General features: G+C 35.0%; 1 protein-coding gene across 1 annotated transcript in view; it reads right to left on the bottom strand.

Annotated features, from left to right (window-relative positions):
- Positions 1 to 20,978, bottom strand: part of ASCC3 (activating signal cointegrator 1 complex subunit 3) — a 250,456-nt gene that overhangs the window by 168,678 nt on the left and 60,800 nt on the right. The window contains exons 9-10 of the mRNA XM_077176551.1: positions 16,385 to 16,585; positions 15,785 to 15,925 (exon numbers count right to left, since the gene is read on the bottom strand). Coding sequence (XP_077032666.1) covers positions 15,785 to 15,925; positions 16,385 to 16,585 — 342 coding nt within the window. The remainder of the gene's footprint in view (positions 1 to 15,784; positions 15,926 to 16,384; positions 16,586 to 20,978) is intronic.

Raw genomic sequence — 20,978 nt, 5'->3', positions numbered from 1 at the left:
AAATACAGTCAAATTTAGCATTATTATCTGCAATTATTTGCAAGCACTAATTTGAAATATAATGTCTGGGGTTTGTTCCACAAATAAATCACAATAAATGCTTGACAACCGAAATAAATAAATTTTAATAAATGCTAAACAAATTCAAGATATTCTTGAATGTGCAAAATGACAACTTAGGGGACATAAACTCTCCATTGCCCTGATATGTTTTGTAATTTACTTGTATTTTCAACTAACCAGAAGCAGTTAAATTTGAAAAAGATCCAAAAGAGGCAAACATTCCCTGAGCAACCTGTCCTCAGCTCTGCTCAAATAAGCTATCTTTTTGCAGAGGAATATTCACTCAGCAGGCACAGCTGTTATTCTGCAATTTTTACATCTAAATCAAAGATAATTGGACTTCTGAGTACATTTAAATTGTACTCTGGGAAAAGGGTCTAACTTAATGCATCATTTGCATTAACTATAAAAGACTGCATTTTCACCCTGTAAAATTTACTGTGCTTAAAAAAGTATTTGGAAGTGCAAAACAGTTACTAAGTAATTTTAAAGACGTGTAGACACCTTTTGCACAGAACCTTTTCAGCTATAAAAGGCCATTAAACCAAACAGAAGTAAATCATTCTTCTAAATTCTTCATAGATAAAATATTAATGGTAATAGAGATTCCTGAAAATTACTTTCCTCCAACTTTTACTGAAGATCCTCAGTGACAAAAAAGCCTGAGACAAAACCTATAATATTTTATTTGGTTTTTTTAATAAGTTCATTAGTTAATCATATGCAGATGAGCAGTTAGTTCATACCACAAAGTACTTCAATTTCAGCTCTCTGATACTAGTTTAAGAACTTTAATTGAGGCATTTTTTATTTTTACTTATTGAGATTCATTTTACTTCATAATTTAACATTCAGACAATGTATTTTAAGGAATTTTAGTCTTAATGTTACATAGAAAAATATGAAAAGAAAAATGCTTATTAGCATTTCATCACTAGGAAAGAAAATCTGAACTTTTTCTGACAAAATGTCATCTTTAATGATTACACAGGTACATTTTAACAGGCAAAATAGTGTCTAAAATGTTCCTTGCTCATCTTTTACTGACACATGCAGTAAATATCAGAGAGGCAATTCCATCAAAATAGACTAGTTTTGGTTTTCACAGAATTACAGCAAGGATAAGGTTGGAAGTCACCTCTGGAGATCTCCCAATCCAACCCAGTGCTCAGATCAGGGTCACCTAGAGGAGTCTGCTGAACACTGCACACAGAGATGGATCCAGTATCTCTCAGGTGATACTCAAAACCTTTGAAGACTCCACAGCTCGTCTAGACAAATTTTCAGTGTCTGACCACCCTCACAGGAAAAAAAACCAAGTCTCACATTTACAGAGAATTTCCTGTATTGCAGTGTATGCCCACTGCCTCTTTTGCACTCACTGGAAAATTCTGAGGTTTGGCTCAGTCTTCTTTATGCATAAATACCCAATGTACTCAGATCACATCTATCTATCAGAGCTTTTCCATACCCAGACTGAATGACCCCAGCTTGCTTTCCCTCTCCTCAAGTGACAGGCATCCTATCCCTCAATAACCTCCATGCCTTTTTGCCAGACTTGCTCTAGTATGTCCCTGTTCCTCCCATGAAGGGGGCCCAGAATTGGACCCAGCACCACTGGGCTGAGCAGAGAGGAGCAGCCACCTCCCTTGAGCTGCTGGCAACACCCTTCTGAAATGCAGCCCAGAATGAAGAGGATGTTGCTTGCTCATATAAATTTTTTTTTTTCCACCAGAATATCTGTTATCTTTCCTGGGAAGCTGTTTTCCATCTGACCAGCCCCCAGCCTGGATGCATTCATAAAATTACTCCCTCACTCCTGCATGGCATGGAGTGGACATGGCATAAACTCTGGAACTTCATGAGATCTCTGTTGGCCCATTTCTCCAGCCTGCCAAAGTTAATCTAAATTACTGTGCAATCACCTGATCTGTCAACCACTCCTCCCAGCTTTGTACCATCTGCAAAATTGCTTTGTTTCCACACAGAAGATCAACCTGACTTTTCAAAGGAAATCAAGAATGACCTCATGGTAATTTTGACTAGGTCCCTCAGGACTTGTGGGAAAATATCATCAGAGTGCATTAACTTGTATCATATTCAGTTTGTCTGCACATTCCCTAACCTAACTTTATTCCAAGTGCTGCATTTTCCTTCTCTAGATTTTCCCATTTGTCTCTGGAGCTTGGGATTGCTGAAAACCAGGCCTAACCACTAAGGCCAAAGCAAAGAAAGCATTAGGTACCTCAGCCATTTACATGCCTTTTGTCATCAGGCACCCTGTTCCATTTAGCAGAGGTTTTCTCCAATTTTTCTTTTGCTGTACAGAAGCCTTTCTTGCTGCCCTTCACATGTGTTCCTGGGCTTTTTCTTACCTAATCCTGTCCCTTCATGCTCAACATGCACAACTACAATCCTTCCAGGTCAGCTGCTCCTGCATCCACCTCTTGCATGCTTCCTTTTTTATATTTGGTTTTCATCCTGTAGGGCTCCTGACACTCTTGTCTAACTTGCTGATCATCAGGATGAGCCACTCCTGAGTTTGGAGGCATTGAGCAGGAATACGACGTACAAAGGATTGCTAGAGAGTTTTAAAGTCTGAAAGACTTTGAGTTTCCATCTAGATTAAAAAAAATACTGAAGTAGATTATTGAACTCATTCACTTGCAAGGCCATTTACAATGGAGTGCAGAAAATATTGCTGTAATGTGCTACATTACATATAATACCCTTACACACAATGCAGTTTCTGAAGGACATTAAGTGAAGACTCCAACTCAAGAATCATGCTGCATTACACAAAGGTATTGAGCTAACTGAACATATTATAGCTATAAACCTGGATCTATAATTTTTGTATATCAGCACACAACTGAATTAAAAGTCTTTGAAACTTTCTACTACACTATGAATTCTTCCCTCCCTCCCCCACCCCAATAACAAGGTTGCCCAATCTGTGTTACATTTATCTGTTTTGAGAGATGTAGCAGCAAATACAACTTGGCAAGTATAAGATGGACTGTCTGAAACAGAATAAAGAAAGACCAAGTAAATGGAGGGAGCAGTAAAGAGATCCTGTGCTTAGAGTTGTGCCTTTGACATGAAGAAGTAACATTTCGTTTTCACTGTCCCTGTCTTAAGTATTTTCTTAAATGACAAAAAGCCACAGTAAAACCAGCACACACCAAAACTGGTGCCTATGAAGGCACAAGAAACAGTCTCAAATCTATTACTGAATCTTATGTAAGGTAACCACCTAACACTGGGGTCTCTAAAAGCAACAGCTGACATAAGAATCTACACAAAACCATTCAAATCTCTTTAAGCTCAGAGACTGTAAGACTGTGATATACATACATACATATATATATATATGTATATAGATAAATACACATATATATAAAAGGAAATAAATATATAAATATATATTTATATAAATATATATATAAAAGGAAATGAATAATTTAAAAAGAATAGAAAGAATAGAAAGCTCAAAGGCAGCATCCCCTTAAGAGCTTCTTCATTCTGTTGCAGAAGTGGGAACAATTTCCCAGCTCCACTAGGCTTTCTTCTTCCCACAGTCACACATCTTTATTACACAGCAGCCTCTCTGATGAGGCCACTATCTGAAAATATGCTTAATCTAGCCTAAAACATTACAAATACTTTGCAATTCATGTGATTCAGCTGTCACTGGATGGTTGCATCACTGCAGCAATACACCCAAAAATCCATCAGGTCAGGACAGAATTTGATTCAACTAGTCCCAGTCATGCAAAAATGAAGAAGGGTCTTTTAAAAAGTAATAATTTAATTACAAACCTGGCAACAGAGAAAGGAAGATGCTGAACCCTTAAAAAAAGGCTGAAGAACAAAAGTCCTCTCTCTTAACATACATTAATTTTGTATGTTCTATTTTCAGAAAAACTTCAGCATTGTTAGTATCCATTGTACTGAAGAAACAGATGAAAGAGAAATCTTTTACAGAAAGAGAAATCTTTTACAGACACAAATTTAAAGAAGGTTTACTAATTTGATATTTTCATTGCCGTATCTTTAACATTTTACTTTATATTCACTTCTGCAACATTCTGCCACAATGAATTGAGATGAATCATTGACAAACAGTGAATTTTGACCTCTGTAAAAACAGTCACTAAATGTACTTCAATGTCATAAATTACATGTATTTTCAGTGTAATTTGACTTTAAATAGCAAATAGGCAGACTATTACCAATAATAATTTCTATACACATGAATAAATTATTTCAAAATTTTTTACCTAGTACTGCTTACAAAAATATTTTGAATTGTGTATTTGCACTTAATTTCATAAGAGTAATAAGCAGAAAAATTGATTTAAGATATTAAATGGGAAGTTATTAAATCAGATCTTCCCATTTTCAATAACTAACTTATCTTGTGTGCCTGATATCTCCACTTGAAAAATTAAGAAATCTACTTGATTCACCTGTAGGTGACACTGTTGGTCTTAGCCATACAACCAAAGAGCAACAGCATTCCCACAGTCTGGAACGATGGCGTTTCCAAAGCATAAATCTTTTTTTTTGTTTGTTTTTTATATTTTTATGCTAGTCCTTTTCAGTTCCATTGCATCTTGGTTTAATCCCAGCCAGCAACTGAGCCCCACACAGCCACTTGTGCAGTCCCCTCTGGTGGGATGGGGTAAAGGTGAGGCTTGAGATACAGGGTTTAATAGGTAAAGCACAAGCTGTGCACACGAGGCATTCAAAGCAGAACAAGGAATTCATTCACCATTTCCCACTGGCAGCAGGTGACCAGGGCATCCATCAGGTGCAACAGTGACTTGGTGTTACAAATGGTCCCTTTGAATGTCCCCCTTCCTTCCTCCAGCTCTGTGGAGGAAGCCCTGTGGTATGGGATATCTCTGTGGTTAGTTGGGATCAGTTGTCCCAGCTGTGTTCTCCTCCCAGTTCCCTGTGCACACCCAGTACCCTTGCTGCTGGGCTGGGGAAAAAGGCAGAAAAGGCCTTGACTCTCTGAAAGTGCTGCTCAGCAATAACAAAAAAAACCCCTGTGTCATTTACACTGTATCCAGCAAAAATGCAAACCACAGTCCATACTATCTGTTATGAAGGAAATTAACTCTATCCCTGCCAAATCCAGCCAAAATTTTTATATCAAACCTCTTCAGAGACAGTGATTTATGAAAGCACATAAAGTACAGATATATTAAAACTGAACATGCTCTGATAAAGCCTAAAGTAATGAAAAAATGTGCCCACTGGAGAGAAAAAGGAAAAAACCAAGAGTATATACTTGTAGCAAGGAATATTTGTCCAAATTGAGTATTTGTACATTTAAGTGCTGAAGTACAATGCCAAATAGTTTATTATAGGGGGAAAAGAAGAAAAACACTCAAAACTCCTGGTTTTAAAGCAATTTAAAAAACCTTCTAGTAGCCAAGTCAGGCATGAATATAATTATTTCCAATAAAAGGGAACACACTACCAAGAATGCAATTACAAAGCAACTCCACCTTATATCCTTTAGCTACAGAATACATAAACAATTTTTTTTCCTGTTGTTCAAAATATCTGTAATTTTATCTGGCCTCGTTTCAACTAGGTTTTTACTGCTAAACCAAAAATTAACTCCCACCTTTCCACCCAATCAAAACAGAGATTTTAGCCAAGTGAGTCATAGCAAAGAATGCCAGTCAATTACACACTTTATCATTGTATGTGACATTAGAATATTAATCACAAAGTAGGTTAGTCAAAGCCTGCACTAAAATTCTACAGATTATGCAATTACAACAAGCAAGTAGGCATGTTAGCAAAATAAACAACTGTATCTGTCTATTTCAAAAGTAAATTATTTCAAATAAAATGTAAATGCATGTCTGAAGAGTAGTGATTGTAATTTCTGAAGCATGGGAAGACTGATTTTAGTAAAATCTGTCATAAATGCAGAAACTAATTTAGGTCACAGACAGCACCTTCAGTTCCTTATAAAGGACTACTATTTTTTATTCAAACTGCTACTGTTTGATGATGTATAAGTACTTTTCCCCACTGGCAAAATCTCAGCTGTCATAGGCACATATATTAATGGAAGAGTCATAAATCAGAAGGGCTTCCAACAATTTCACTAGAATAGTGGAAGACTAATGCCGAAAAAAAAAAAGGAAGTACAGTGCTGAAAGCATAGACTGATAACATCAGCCTGAGAAAGCAATGTAGTTGTTCCAGCAACAGAACAACAGAAGCAATGCAGACAACATTTCAACCAAGCAACAAGCTTATTAACTGAACCCACTGGAAAAATATCCAGCAGTCTCTTATACAAGTCAAACTTCATTTATTTCCTAATAGATTTCATCAGCAGAGACAATCAAGAATCCTACACGTGATGTCACAGAGTTTACTGTCTTTATTTTTGAGGGTTAAACAGTTCAGTCAAAGAATTAACATCAGAGGCCCAAAGTTACCTCTCTGCTGTTTAACATGAAAATTTTTCACCTGCTTTACTATTTGCCCAAGTTGGTGTAAGAAAGTAAGAAAACTGGGAAAACCATAGACTTCATAAAAATGGCACCCACAGAAAATTTCCTTCCTTGTCTTTAAAAGTCAGGAAATAACACTACAGTGCTAAAGCCTGGAAACTCATTTCTGAGGTGAGGTAGATGGGCATATCAGCATTATAGAAATGAGCCCAACCTGCAAGGAAGTGGGCTTCAAATATAAGGATTTGCCTCAGCCACAAATAAGTGCAGATTCATCTAATCCAAGTTATGTCTTCATTTCCTTTTGGTTATTTCCTATTTTGGATCTCTGAAGAGAGTAACCTTAACTTTTCTTTCTTCTGCTTATCCATTGAAACACTTTCAGGATTCCACTTTCTTCCTCCAAAAGCTGAAGAGAATTAATTCAGCCCAGCTGAGGACTTGAGTGTTACTGGTCACAAACCTGAGTGTGACTGCCATCAACTGGGAGTGCACACTGTTTTCTGGTGAAGAGACTGCCACAGTCAGAACTTTAAAACACCCCACAGCATTTCAAATCTTGCAGATGTACAAAGACACATCCCTTCTGATAATATTTTAATTATCTTGCTTTCAGAACTAATCACTAATTCAGAATTACAATTATCATTTAGAGAAAAAAAAATTAAAAGTGAGACAGAAAAAAAAAAAGTAACAGTCTGTGGCATACCATCAAGCCTCCTTGCCTCAAAGAGATCCTAGATAGTAGGTTTTTTTAAACACACTTTTCCCTGAAGATAGCATGATCAATGAATCAGGTAGCAAAATTTTATTTTGCACACTGTGAGAACTTCTAAAGCAATGGAAATACATATGGAAACAACAGTGTGAAGTGGAGATGACTTTGGGACACAGAAATCCTACACTATAAAAAAGATTTTGATCCTTCTTGACTCAGACATCCACTTTAGCAAGGACTTCTGTTCTAAATATTTCTATATCTATTTTTTTTCATTTGAAAGGTAAGGCTTAACCTCATTTAGAGAAAGAAAGACTTTTTTTAGATTGTGCATATCTTTGAAAATTCAGAGGAAAGCAAGTTTTCTTTCAGCAAGGTTGTACTAAGGAATATTCAGGAAGTTGAATTGCCTCAAAATAGAGGCAAGTCCCTTCTTCTTTCTTTCTTTCTTTTAAATCAGATTTTGATATCTTCCTGTACCAGTCCAAATTTTGATCAGAAGAGGATATTCTGCTATTGAAACCAGGGCTGTGCATAGAATCCAGCACTACTTTACGTTCTAGGCGTACTGGAAGAGAGATTATTAACCAGGTTAAACTCTGGTTTTGAAATGAACAACTTGAAAAGCAGAAGGTTTTTCAGTCTGTGAGCTTTATAATCACTTGATCACTTTGGAAGGCCACTTCATGAAAGTTTAACTCCTCATACCAAAAGAGATTTCTAGATTTTATTGCATCTAACATATCCAAAGCATCATTTTGTTCCTGGAAGGAAACAGACTGGCATTGAAAGTCAACAGTAATACAGATGTTTGCAACAGCTCCAAGTAAAAAACCAATGGCATGCAATAGGAGATGAAGGCCACTTGGAGAAGACTAACATCAGAGTAAGTGCTTGCAGGGATGGACAAAATATACAGAATAAGCAAAAAAGAGATTAGATAGGGACAAAGCACCAAGAGACAAGAAAAAAAATAGCACTATCTTGCTTAAAAGACACTTTAGATTGTACATTCTACACCATTTTTCAGAGAAGTTCTTAATATAATTTTCACAAAATGCTGTGGTAATACAAATGGGATAGCAACTGACAAATCAACCTTTAAATAAAAGTGTGCTACAGTTGATTTCTGTTAAAATGCAATACAATACAATATCCTGTGAATTACTATTATGGGAGAAGAGCTGCCAATATTCAGAATTTAAAACATTCATAATTCTTGCACATTTACTGAAACATTTTTGAATGAGTGTGATATGCATGTTAAGATTACATCATCTTTATTACTGTAAAGAATCACTGTCTCATGTACTTACTATATGAATAAGAAAAGTCACAGTATATGCATATTCAGCCTCTAATAGTGGGCTTTGTATATCTGTGAAGTGAGAAGCACATACCTTGCAGAATATCATAGAATATAATGCTCTCAAATTTAATAAAATGTACACAGGAAAAGTAGCAGGAATCAACTTCACTATTTGCTTTTACTTAGAAGCATCTCTATACCCTATTAAAGTGCAGGAAATGAGAAACAGTATATGAGAAAAATAAAGCTGTAGATGAAACAGCAGACACCTCAACTTTATAGCCCTCTTTTGCTTCAAATAGTTTTGGACTTGATTAGTTTTATATTGCAGTTAAGAACTTGAGAAAAAAGCATTATTCCATTTTATTAGTATCAGATTCCAATAGGGAATAAAGCCTTCATGACTTAATATCAGAGTCTATTGGCTGACAGACTCTATCAGAGTGACCATCCATATCACTCAGAGGTCCTGATGCCATTTGTTGTTCTCAGAACTACTTGCCCTATTCAGCTCTGATGCTTTTGTGGTCTCTGCTTCACTTCTCACTTCTGCCTTGCCATCAAAAGTACAATTAATCAGCTAATCTTTGAGATGTCAAAATACACTCAGTCCTTCAGGCTATTTCTCCTCATCAAGAAAAGCATTTTTTTCAGCAATCAGACAAATGTATTTGCCAATGCAAATGCAGCTTACACAAATTCTCTTTTCATTTACAACACTACTATTTACAAAGACATCACCAATACTGTTGTATTACTCGTGCTCTTCAATAAGAACTGCCCTTTTGTTCTAAATTACTCTTATTCCAAGTATAAACATCTGGGTAAAGTTAAGCAGAAAAATAACCACCTAATCACATTTGCAATAAACTAAACAAAATTCACTTGGATTTTAAATACCAAAATTAAATCACCAGTGAAAGCAGTAACTTTATTTAAAAAAAATCCCAAACTAAAACTAACTGAACTAGAAGCAACTGTGGTAGGTCAACCACTGCAGCTGGCAGATGCCCACCCAAGCACTGTCACTTCCCCTCCTTTCCTGGACAGGAGGAGAAAGTAAGATGGAAGAGTGTAAGATAAAAGACTGGGAGGTCATGTACCAATTACTGTCGTGGGCAAAAAAGACTTGGAAAAAATTTTTGCAAACTAAAAATAGAGTACAATAGTGAGAAAATAAAGACAAAACCTAAAAATGTCTTCCTGCTAGTCCTCCTTCTCCCTAGGCTCAACTTCACTGCTTTGTTCCCAAGTTCTCTACAACTCAGGGACGGGAGTTCTAGTCAGTCCACAACTTCATCTCACACATTCCTTCCTCACACTTTTCCCCCACTCTGCTGTGTATCCCTACCACAGGATGCACCTTCACAAACTGCTCCAACACAGGTCCTTTCCACAGGCACAATTCCTGCCAGGAGCCCGTTCCTGCATGAGCTCTCCATGGGCTTGCACCTTTTCCTCTACTGCACCATGGACCTGTTGCAGTGCGGCGTCCTCCAAGAGCTGCAGGGTGGACATCAGCTCCACCACAGCCTTCAAAGGGCTGTGAGGGCATCTCTGCTCCAGTGCCTGGAGCACCTCCTCCCCTCCTTCTGCTCTGAGCTGGGTGCCTGGAAATCATTCACATTTTTGAACTGCTCAACATGTTTGGCACTTGGTAAATTAAAGTGGTCTCTTTTCTAAACCTATGGTTTAGATGGTTTCTTAGCACAATGTGAAGATACCTTTCATATAAACTGTGAGCAATGTTAAGAATCAACTCTGAAAGCAATGTGACTTTAATTTATACAGGTTGATGGGAAGAGAACAAATATGACAGCCAGCTGCCCATTTTCTAAATGATGGTGCAAGTCAAGTTTAGCAGGACTTTCTTCACTACCCAGACATGACAGCAAAAAATGTAAACTTTGAATTCAAATTGAACTTTGAATTGAAATCATTGAATTTTTTAGAGATTATAATGAATAAAGGAGTTTTTTTGTTTGTTTGCTCTTATGTTTTTGGGGTTTTTTTTAGTTAGTTTTTTAAAATGGGTGAATGCTCCTATAGTTTTCCCATTTTGTGCCTTCATTAAGGAATAATGTTTTAGAAGCACATTAGGTTGAAAGCAGACTAAGGTGAGATAGAGCTTCTGACTTGCTTCTGATACCCCCTTCTTTAATTCATAAACATGAATGAAATTAATGTTTATCAAATCTGTGTCAGAAAAAAGACAGAGGTATGTGGAGTCCAGCAGGAGCCTGGCAGTCTTGGAGATGTCTGTTTCTGTGATGTCCTTCAGGCCCATGTTGACAGGCACAGCCTTGCAGTTCAGTAAATTACATACAACTCTTTCTGTGGACCTCTAAGTACCTGAGTACTATTTAAACATTACAGAAAATCCAGTAACATGTTTTAAATGAATGACCTTGGTTTCTGCATAATTAATTTTTTGATCAAGAAGAGCCATAACAAAAACAGAAATGCTTTTGTTAAAAAAAATCTATATTCCTATAGAATTAAAAAAATATTTCATAGTTCAGAAGTGGGAGAATCAGGACTATTCACACAATTACAGTTTGATTTATTTTCTCATAACATTTATTTAAAAGACAGTACATTTCTTTTTCCTGCTGTCTGAATCCCTTTGACTCCAACAATATGAGAATGAAGGAGCAGAAATATGTAGAGGTTTATAGGCTGAGGAAATTAACCTGCTTTCAAAATTTGACCAGATTTGTTTCCAACTACTACATAATTTTAGCAACACAGGAAGCACTTATGATCTGGCCTTGACACTAACACAGATCTGTAACAAGTAAGGCTCATGACAGTCAGGCACTCCTCAAAGCAAAAGAAGAGATCTAAGACCAATAAAAGTAATTTTGCTTGTAACTGCAGGTCTGAGACACAAAATAAAGCAAAAACATTATAGAAAACTTGTTCCAACTTCAAAATGTCAGTCTCACTTACATGTACTTATTTGAATTAGAATGTAGGCTGTTGACAATGATTATACCAAAATGCATCTAATACAAAACTGCTGAGGTACCTGTTTAAAGGTGAGAAACATTCACACTAACTGAAGATGCAATAAAATATCAAAATAATTTTCTTTAAAAAGAAATAAAATATATTTAACAGGGTAATTTTCAAAAACTATATTTAAAGTTTATAAAGGTGGAAGAAACTCTGAAAAGCTTTTACTATGTTATGCTAAGAATCTTAACCTTGTTTTATGCTATGGATCTTAACTTTGTTTTATGCTATGTTCACATAAAACATTAAAAAAGAAATTATCTTCTACATTTTTGATGCCCACTAACCTTGTATTAAGGCCAGAAGGCATTTCTGCACTCTGTACCACTGTTTTGCACAAGGCATGATGCCACTCAGCTTGCAATACACTGTGCCCAGGGCAAGGCACTGCTTTCAGACTTGGTGATTACCTTATAAATCTATACTGCTCCAATTCCAGCTGTATTCTCCAAACTTTCAAAAGATAACTATAACTACATTGTATTTGTGGCAAATGCAAGGTCAAATCATTCTATGTTTCCATGAAGGGAAACATAGAGGTCTCAAGGTTTTAACACAACCCACATTAAACTTGTAACTGTGGCTTTCAGTGCATAAGATGTGGGGAGCGGGTTGGAAAACTGACTGGAGAGTCAATAAAAACTATTTTCCTTTTTCTTTTTAAATCAATTTCATTATTAGTAAAATCAGAAATAACTTATTTTAAAAGCTTATGAAGTGTGTTGGAAACATAGTAACATTAATGAATATTCAATAATAGCATTATAAAATCATATAATGTATATAATACCATAGAAGTATGGAGCAGCAAGAAACATGGCTACCTTCTGGATGGGTATAAATGACAGCATGGAAAGCACAGAGAGAGTTATTGCTGGAAAATGTGCTATAGACCTTTTTAATTGAAGTTTTCAAAAATATTTAAAAGATTTTATTCCACCATAAAGGGAATGAAAATTTGAATTCCTTGTTACCTTGCTTTTTTGCTAGCATTTATATCCTTTAAAAATATTTGTAGAAAAAAATAACAGTGGTAGCTCCCACTGTACATTAAGGGTGCATTCCTGAGAAGGGAGACAGTTACCAATTTGTCAGATAAAGCAATTTTTCCTCATCAGGATAAGCAGTAGAGTTACATGTAATAACTTACAAAAGGCATTCCTTTAAATATACACAGGCAAAGTATGAAGGATGAAGCAAGCAGGATGGAAAGGAAGCAGAAAATGATCAGGATTGTCACTTAAGCACTACTTCTAACTAATACCTGACAATCACCTTATTTTTACATCTTTCATCGTGACTGATTTGATTCACCTGAGGACAAAAATAAAGGTAGTGAAAATGCAACTGCTCAGAAAACAGGCAGAAGACAACTGTCACAGGAGATATTTATCAGGCTTCAGTTGCCTAGAAGTACCAGCTGAGATCTTGTGAAAATGTTATCCAACCTTAAATACCAACATCTACTTCAGCTGATGATCCTGCTCTGTCTTTTACTGCCTCATATATATATACAATATATATATATGATATATACTGTCCCTGTGTATATAAATTGTGTGCATGCATCTACCTGCTGTAGCATTAATTCTTACAGGAAAAACTGCTTTTCTGTTAAACAAAGGTACTTCATTACTTACACTACTAAAGGGTAGAAAACAGAGCAATGACTGGCAAAGCAAATCTGAAACTATAAAGAAAGCAGCAACACCTATCAGAGTATTCCTTTCTGAGAAATGTGCACATTAGAGAGGCTGACAAGTAAAATGAAGTTTTGAAGCAAGAATCAATTTAATACAGGGTAAAAAATGGTGAAAGAAACCTGCTTGGATGAAGTGGTTTAAAGTGCCTAGTTGAGCAAAGAAAGCTCATGAGTTTTGATAGAAAACAGTGCAGAACAATAAGCAATATCCAGCACAAGCAAGTGCTCTTTCCTCAGTTTCTAATATGCCACATATTTGCTTTGTTTTGCAGCAATGAAACATTGCACACTGCTGGGCTCCAGAATCTTCAAGAACAGTAGCAGCAATTACACTGGTAACTCTTGGATTGTTATCATCTCTCATCTCACCTTCCACATTTCTGATTAATCATAAGACTGACTAGATACGACAAACAAGAGGAAACATAAAATTGTTATTTCACTGTCCCAGAATTTTAGCCTTTGTATTTTTTTCCTTTTAACCTTCCCAATGTTTTGAAGACCAAAGACACAAAATTGAGCACAAGCAAAACTGAAATCAATCAACAACTATAGTCTCTTTGAAAATGTAGGAACTGAGTTTTGGGTCACAAATACAATGGCTTCCAAATTTTTCCTCTTCTGGACACCATTTTTCTTTCATCTCCACTCTTCCCAAAGGTTTTGAGACTACAAATACACTTCAGATTAGTGTTTCTATACCAAGACATACATAGGAAACTGTAGAAATCCCTTGAAGGTAAGTTTCAGGCAAAAAAAGCGAATTTCAAAGCAATTAAATGAGTCCATAGCAGGGAAAAAAAAAGATTTTACTCACATCCTCCCTTTTCTATTTCTCATTGATTTTTATAAATCAATCTGCTTTAGCCTCTTCTCCACAACAAAATTAAGACTTATACTAGTAGTGGCATGCTAGATGAAATAAAACAGCATGATGAACCAGATAGTCTTTCTACACTCAATTTACTAAGTTTCTCTAAGTTAATACACTGTATATATTAATAAGTTCCCATTACAAGAGTAATAAATTTCAGCTTTGTAAAGTATTTTCTATACACATTTTTTTAATAAATCCTGAATATTTTTTGTTTCCTTTGTTCCCTTACTTTTTTTGCTGGATATAAGCAGAGTACTAATAATGAGGTGAGATTGTAGGAATTATATTGCTAACTAGTAGAGCAAGTAAAACAGCACTTTTCCATTCTACATTCATTCTCTTCATCCAGCTTTGTCCTTACATTCAGAGCAGGCTTTTCTACTGTCACTTTCAGTTTCAGCAGTGATTACACATTATCTCTCTCTTTATTAAAACCATGATCTACTTGATTATGTGCCCTAGCTGAAAAGTACTGTGAAAACAGGAAGCAATTTAAAATGGTAATTTGCTGTATCTAAATAACTTCAATTACTAAAAGTTCCTACCAAACTTTTTTAATTTTGTAAACTCAGATTTTAGGTAGATGGTGTCACAAAGTCACTCTGATAAAGTACCAGTGATTTTACTGTCACTCATTGATATTAGTTTGCTATTTATTGGTTACCACATTATTGTGACTGTATGTACCAATATGTATGCATATATATCTTCTAATTGCTGTTCACAGCTTCACACTGGATAACCACTGCAGTGGTCCTCCTAATCATTCATTACATACTTACATATATTCTTGTCATGTGAAGGGTTTTTCTCTCCACTCACTATAAAAATGTTAAATATCTCAAAGTTAAGACTGTTAAAATATCACTCATCTAGATCAACAATTAATATACTTATAAATGTTCATATTGATAATACAACCAGTTCTTTTTTCTGTTTCTTGGATGAGGCAGAAGGGGAAAGGGTAATCACATGGAACTGTATGCAATAACAGGTATACAAGTATCTTAAGATTTTAGAAAAATGATATTTCACTGACACAAAGAGCATGAAATAAATATGGCAAAAAGTGTCTGCTAAAACAAAATAATCTCCATTTATACAATCCTATTTAAGAGGCTAAACCTACAAATTTTATTCATTTCTATGAATGTTCAAATGTTTAGCCTAGTGATGTCTTATACTTTTCAAGTACAAATGAGGAACAGTAAGATTTGCCAATAACAGGAACCTACAGTTTTTGTTTGTTGCTGTTTTTTTTTTTTTTTTTTTGTTTGGTTGGATTTTTATTGGTTGGGTTTTTTTTAAAAAAGAAGGTAAGTTTTAATATATTAGTATTTTAATATATTAGTAACAATGTTGTTACAGCATTCTGGATTTATTTGGAACTTATCATTGCAGACCAAACTTTAAACTTCTCGAAGACAGTTTTTATTGAAGAATTCTGAACTTATATCAGCGTACATAATCACTGTAATTACAGGTGTAGTAATAAAGCTTCAGCTGATTAACCAATACTTTTACAAGGAGTTTGAAGAGCAGTGTACCTATGAAGAGGTACAAATGCACACACACAGAGAACAGTATTTGGAAGGATTAAGCATACCTGTGTTCGTAGAATTTCGCCTTTTGACAGTTGCATATCACCAGTCAACTCTTTCACAGTAATGCCAAGTGGCTCCAGACGCTTGCTGAAATAATTTGTCATTTCGGCTGCCAAAGCCTTCATAGGAGCAACATACACAATCTGCACCAAAACAACACTCACTTGATAAATGAGCAAACCCCACAATGTCGTCTGTTTCATGGCAACCACTACAAATCACAATTTATTGTGAAATATGATGCCAGGCACTTACAGTGAAAAATCTTAATAGTGAAATATGAGAAGTAGTTATCTTTGTTGGATAAGTGTGCAGCTGTTTAAAGGACAATGGATTTTGTTTATACAGCCTCATCACTTTGAAAATTGGTTCTGCATGAAAGCTAAATGCATTTTCATAGCTTTTTATTCACATAATAAGATTTTTAGAACACAAATAAGAATAGCTTTAATAATAATGAAGTAAATCAAAACCAGTCTTATCTTTAACTTGGAAAAGTCTAATATCCTTGAGAACTTCCTGATTTCATATTCCATGTACAACATACAATAGATTTTACCTTACAAGTTAAAAAGCTGTTATTTGGTTCATTAAACTCCTACCTTAAACTCATCCTTTTTGATAACACCATGCTGGACATGCTGGCGAATTTCATGAAGGATTGTCAGCATGGCAATGTTGGTCTTCCCAGCTCCAGTGGGGGCACAGATCAGCATGTTCTCGTTTGTGTTGTAGGCAGTCTCGAAAACTATAGACTGGATTCGGTTTAGCCTTTTCATGCCTTTAAAAGCAAGTTGTCCAATCTGTTGAAATAAAAACCACACATATCTTTTCATAGATGTTTGTACATGTGTGTGTGTATCTGTGCATATATTAAAAGAACACATGGAAACATACCTTCAGATACCTGTTGTAATATATTTATTATCCCAAGTTTGTTTTTATTCTGAGGGTACCACTTCTACTCAACCCTCAAATAAGGAATCAATAAAGAAAACAAATTATAGCAGGATAACATCTGCTAAAATTAATCAAAATCTTTAGCCTCATACTATTTCACCACCTAATTTTTTTTACTATAGAGTGGAACGAAAACTAATATGCAGTAAAATATGGAACTATTAGTAACTAAACATCAGCAAAACAGCATTAACAGGAAAAGAACAATATACACCTCAAAATCTAAAAAAACTACTGAAAAACTAGATGAAAAACTACTAGAAGAGGAGGCAGTAAAACAACAGAACTCAATAAAGTTCAATTTTGCAAACAAAGACACACAAATTCAGTAAAAGCTTTCTCTTGCACCTCAAAAGATCTCCATCTTGCAATTGTCCATGTTCAGACCTTTCTCCAACAATATTCATAACAAGCTGCAGTACCAAAAGGAACATAAAATTTGTATGTGTAGTCCAAAACAGACTTAGAGAATGTTTTGAAAAACTTGCATTTGAAGATTATAAAACCTTTGCAAATGAGGAGCAGCCCTTAAAATATGAAATTAATTTTCCAATAAACTTACTTTTTCTTAGTTACTTTTCACAGATGTTTAAAATAGACTGCAGAGTACATAATTATTTTTTTCTACAGATTTAATTGCCTGCATTGCTTCTATTACAAAGAATGAAAAGTATCTTACTGATATATTTGAAGATTCTAATTTTTACTTTACTTGTAGGAACAAAAGTACAGTGAAGAACAGACATCAAAGAATCTTCTGAAGTTCTTTTCCATTATTCTAGGTGCTTGAATTAATGTACAGTAGTTTTCTAAGGTAAAAGCCTCTCCAATACCAAATATTCTTCCCAATTCATTCCAATACTAACCAATCATTTGAGCAGGGCTTCCCCAAGTAATGCAAGCTTAGGAATGAGGGCTTCAACAGCTATTTAAATCAAATACTTCACTTAATTTTGCAACAAACAAAATTAGGTCTATCATTATGGTGCAGCTTCCTTGTAGTAGCCTCATGTGAGGGCCTATGATTCAAATTACAAATTTAAATTAATAGACCATTTTCAGAAAAAATGAAAATGCTCTACTCTTAAATCTATAGGAATGATGTAATTAATGACTAATCAACTGTAGTTTTATTTTAGATGGCTTTGAACATGAATAAAAAACATTCACTGATACAGAAGTCAATGAAAATGCTGTGCAATCAACACACTTTCTTTTTGAAAAACGTCCTTTTCAATTTAACAGTGCCTTTGTCTTAGAGCTTTTGGCTTGAAAACTTCCTATGCCTCACTGAAAGACCAAGTACCATTCAAATAATGAAGTTCATTTGTATTTGTTGGATTTAAAAAATCTCAAAAATATCCAAACATCCATATTAAACCATCATCTTTGGTGAAGAAAAATAAAGAATCTAAGGCAGCTAATTTGAGAACTTTTCATCAAGTTTCTTCAGATTTTTAGTGGCTGAATTTCAAGATCACAACAATTTTCACTGTCACGGTTTTTGCACAGTTTGTTCTGCTTGCAACACTACAGGAAGAAAGCTTCTTTCTTTTGCACCATGTTTCGTATACATAATGTATACTTTGCATGTCATCTTCAAAATTCATTTCATCTTCATGAATGAGAATCATAAAACATTAAAGGTTTGCAGGCGACCTGTTGAATATCTCAGTGCTGTCAGGGTTCAATCAGCTATTTGTATGGCCTCCTTAGTCATTTTAGGTTTCTAACTTGCCTGTTACTTCATTTTGAGATTTCTTGACAAGTATTTTGTAATTGGTTGGGTTTTTCCTGTCCCCTCCCATTCCATTGAGTTGCTTTTAGAAGCTATTGTAAACACTGCATGAAGTTCACACTGATGAAATCATTTAGAGTGTTTATAACAAAGGATCTATGGAGAGAAACTCACAAATACAACTGGTAATTACAGAATTGAACTAATAAAATACTACATTACACAATATTGCATTATTTAAAGAAGCAGTTTTTAAGCAAAAGCAGAAACATTGCTGTCTAAATGAAGCCCAGCCTAAGTATCTTCAGAAATGGATGACAGGAATTTTTCACACTCACCCAGCTGAATTTGTGTGGCTTTACACATACAGATCACCTTACAGCAGTGTGATTGTTAATACCCTTAAATATATCTTAAGTTTTCTTGAACTACTGCTCATAAAAATATGCTGTTCCAGTTTCTCTTAAACTTTAAGTGTGCAGCATAAAACATCTTTTTCCTTTCCTCTACATTTGGCAGAAATTACATATACTATAGCCCTAGGATATGCAATTGTAAGCAAAAATAAACACATATTTAGAAAAATAAAAATAATTTCCTGCCTCTCTTCCTTTTGGAAAATTTTAACACCATGGATTAAGACTGACTTGGTAAGCAGCAATAAAAAAACAGATGTTCCAGGAAAAAATAGAGGAAGCTGCATAGCAAGTTAGAAAAATTAACTTCAGCTTGTTTTCTAGAAAGATGCTAAGCCTATTGAAACAGGATATTAAGAGCAGAATAAAGATTAACCAAAAAAAAAAACCAAAACCAAAACCAAACAAAAACAATACACACACACAAAATAACAAACAACCAACAACAAAACAACAACCCAACAAAAAAAAAAAAAAAGCCTGGTTAAGAACTAGAAGTACTTTTTAAAAATAATGGTATTTTGAACCAGAACCTAGTTTTTCATTTAACACACCAATTAATTTTCAAGCCAACACTCACAAATCAATATAAAACATTTAGAATCACAAAACAGTCAATGAATGATCTTTGAAAGTTAACTCTGCAGGATTATACTAAGGATTAAAAAAGCTACAAGAGAAACTACCTCCAGAGGAAAAAAATATCCTAAGACATCTTCAAACTAAGTCCCCATTAACTTAAAAAATATTATCTTTCCTCTAAATTCCATTTTATTCCATGCAGTAAGTACAAATGCATCATTTGAAACCAGTAGTTTTGCCCTTATAAAATAGTAAGGCAGCATACAGAAATGCAACAGTATGCATGGAAGTCCACAGTTTGACAAAGGTACTGGAAGATTTGTTTTTTTAAATTGTCATTTGCACATACTACATATTTTTAAAATGGAAAACAATTTTTTCCCCTCTGGCACATAAACATCAGCCATGGTTTCTACAGACCAACTCCTTTTCAGATAAACCAGTGAAACCTCTTCTTGCTTAAAGGACTGGTAGCCACTGGATGGCAAAAAGTGATTTTTACTGAAAATGAATGAGATGCAACATTTTTAGCCTTCTACAGCTGATTAATCCCTAGAATTCAACACAAACCATAGGAAGTTTGAGTAGAATACAATCTGAATGTTACTCTCAACTAACAGGATTTCAAGCCTAAGACGATGCCATTTTTACACAAGTACGAATCAATATGAAAAGCCACTGAGAAGCAACGCCTTCCACAAACCAGATGATACTCAAAGCAGCTGTGATGTGAATGAATAAATCCCCTGATTTTACTTCAGTAAGCTTTCCAATTCTTTCCCACCGAATTTATTGTTACAACTAATGCATTTATGAATAAATAAGATTACACTTAATCAAGATATTCTAAACCAGAAATTTCATCAGAAAGATATTTGTGTGTTGGTGCTCTGACAGCAATTTAAAAATAGGATAAATTTGTTTAAGTGATTAAAGCAATATTAATGAACGAGTCCATACAGTTCAGTCTGCAGGCAAGCTTCAGCTCAGAAACACAACTGCTTTAGCAACACAGTAGTGGCAGCATCTGCTCTAAATAGCACAGACCATCAGCATTTAAGATAGAGTTTTAGTCATGCAATTCATCACCAAGGCCTTGTAGAAATGCTCCGTAATGATGACTTTTTCTGTCATATTATAACAAAGTAATAAGATTATACCCATTTATCTTAGAGATAATCCATTGCACCCATAAGCCAAGGCTGAGTTTTCAGTATTTTCCCTACTCATTGGCTTAATTTTAATGTAGAACTATTTTATGCAAAGTACCTTATGTATCTCAGGTGAAACAAATCCCATTTTGCAGTCAGCTGTTCTACTACACTTTCAGTTAAAAAGCTAATTGATCTAACTGGTAATAGTATGACTAATCCATGCTTTTTTACATAAAAGCCATGAAATTCAGGATGCAAAGCTCTGATGTTCCTTGTTCTGACACATAAATAATCTCTAGGTCATCCTTCCCCTCCACTGTCCCCTAGAATGTTGTTGGTTAAAACA

The sequence above is a fragment of the Agelaius phoeniceus genome, chromosome 3 (assembly GCF_051311805.1).
Source record: "Agelaius phoeniceus isolate bAgePho1 chromosome 3, bAgePho1.hap1, whole genome shotgun sequence".
Lineage (NCBI taxonomy): Eukaryota > Metazoa > Chordata > Aves > Passeriformes > Icteridae > Agelaius > Agelaius phoeniceus.
This window is presented reverse-complemented; position numbering and strand designations above follow the sequence as displayed.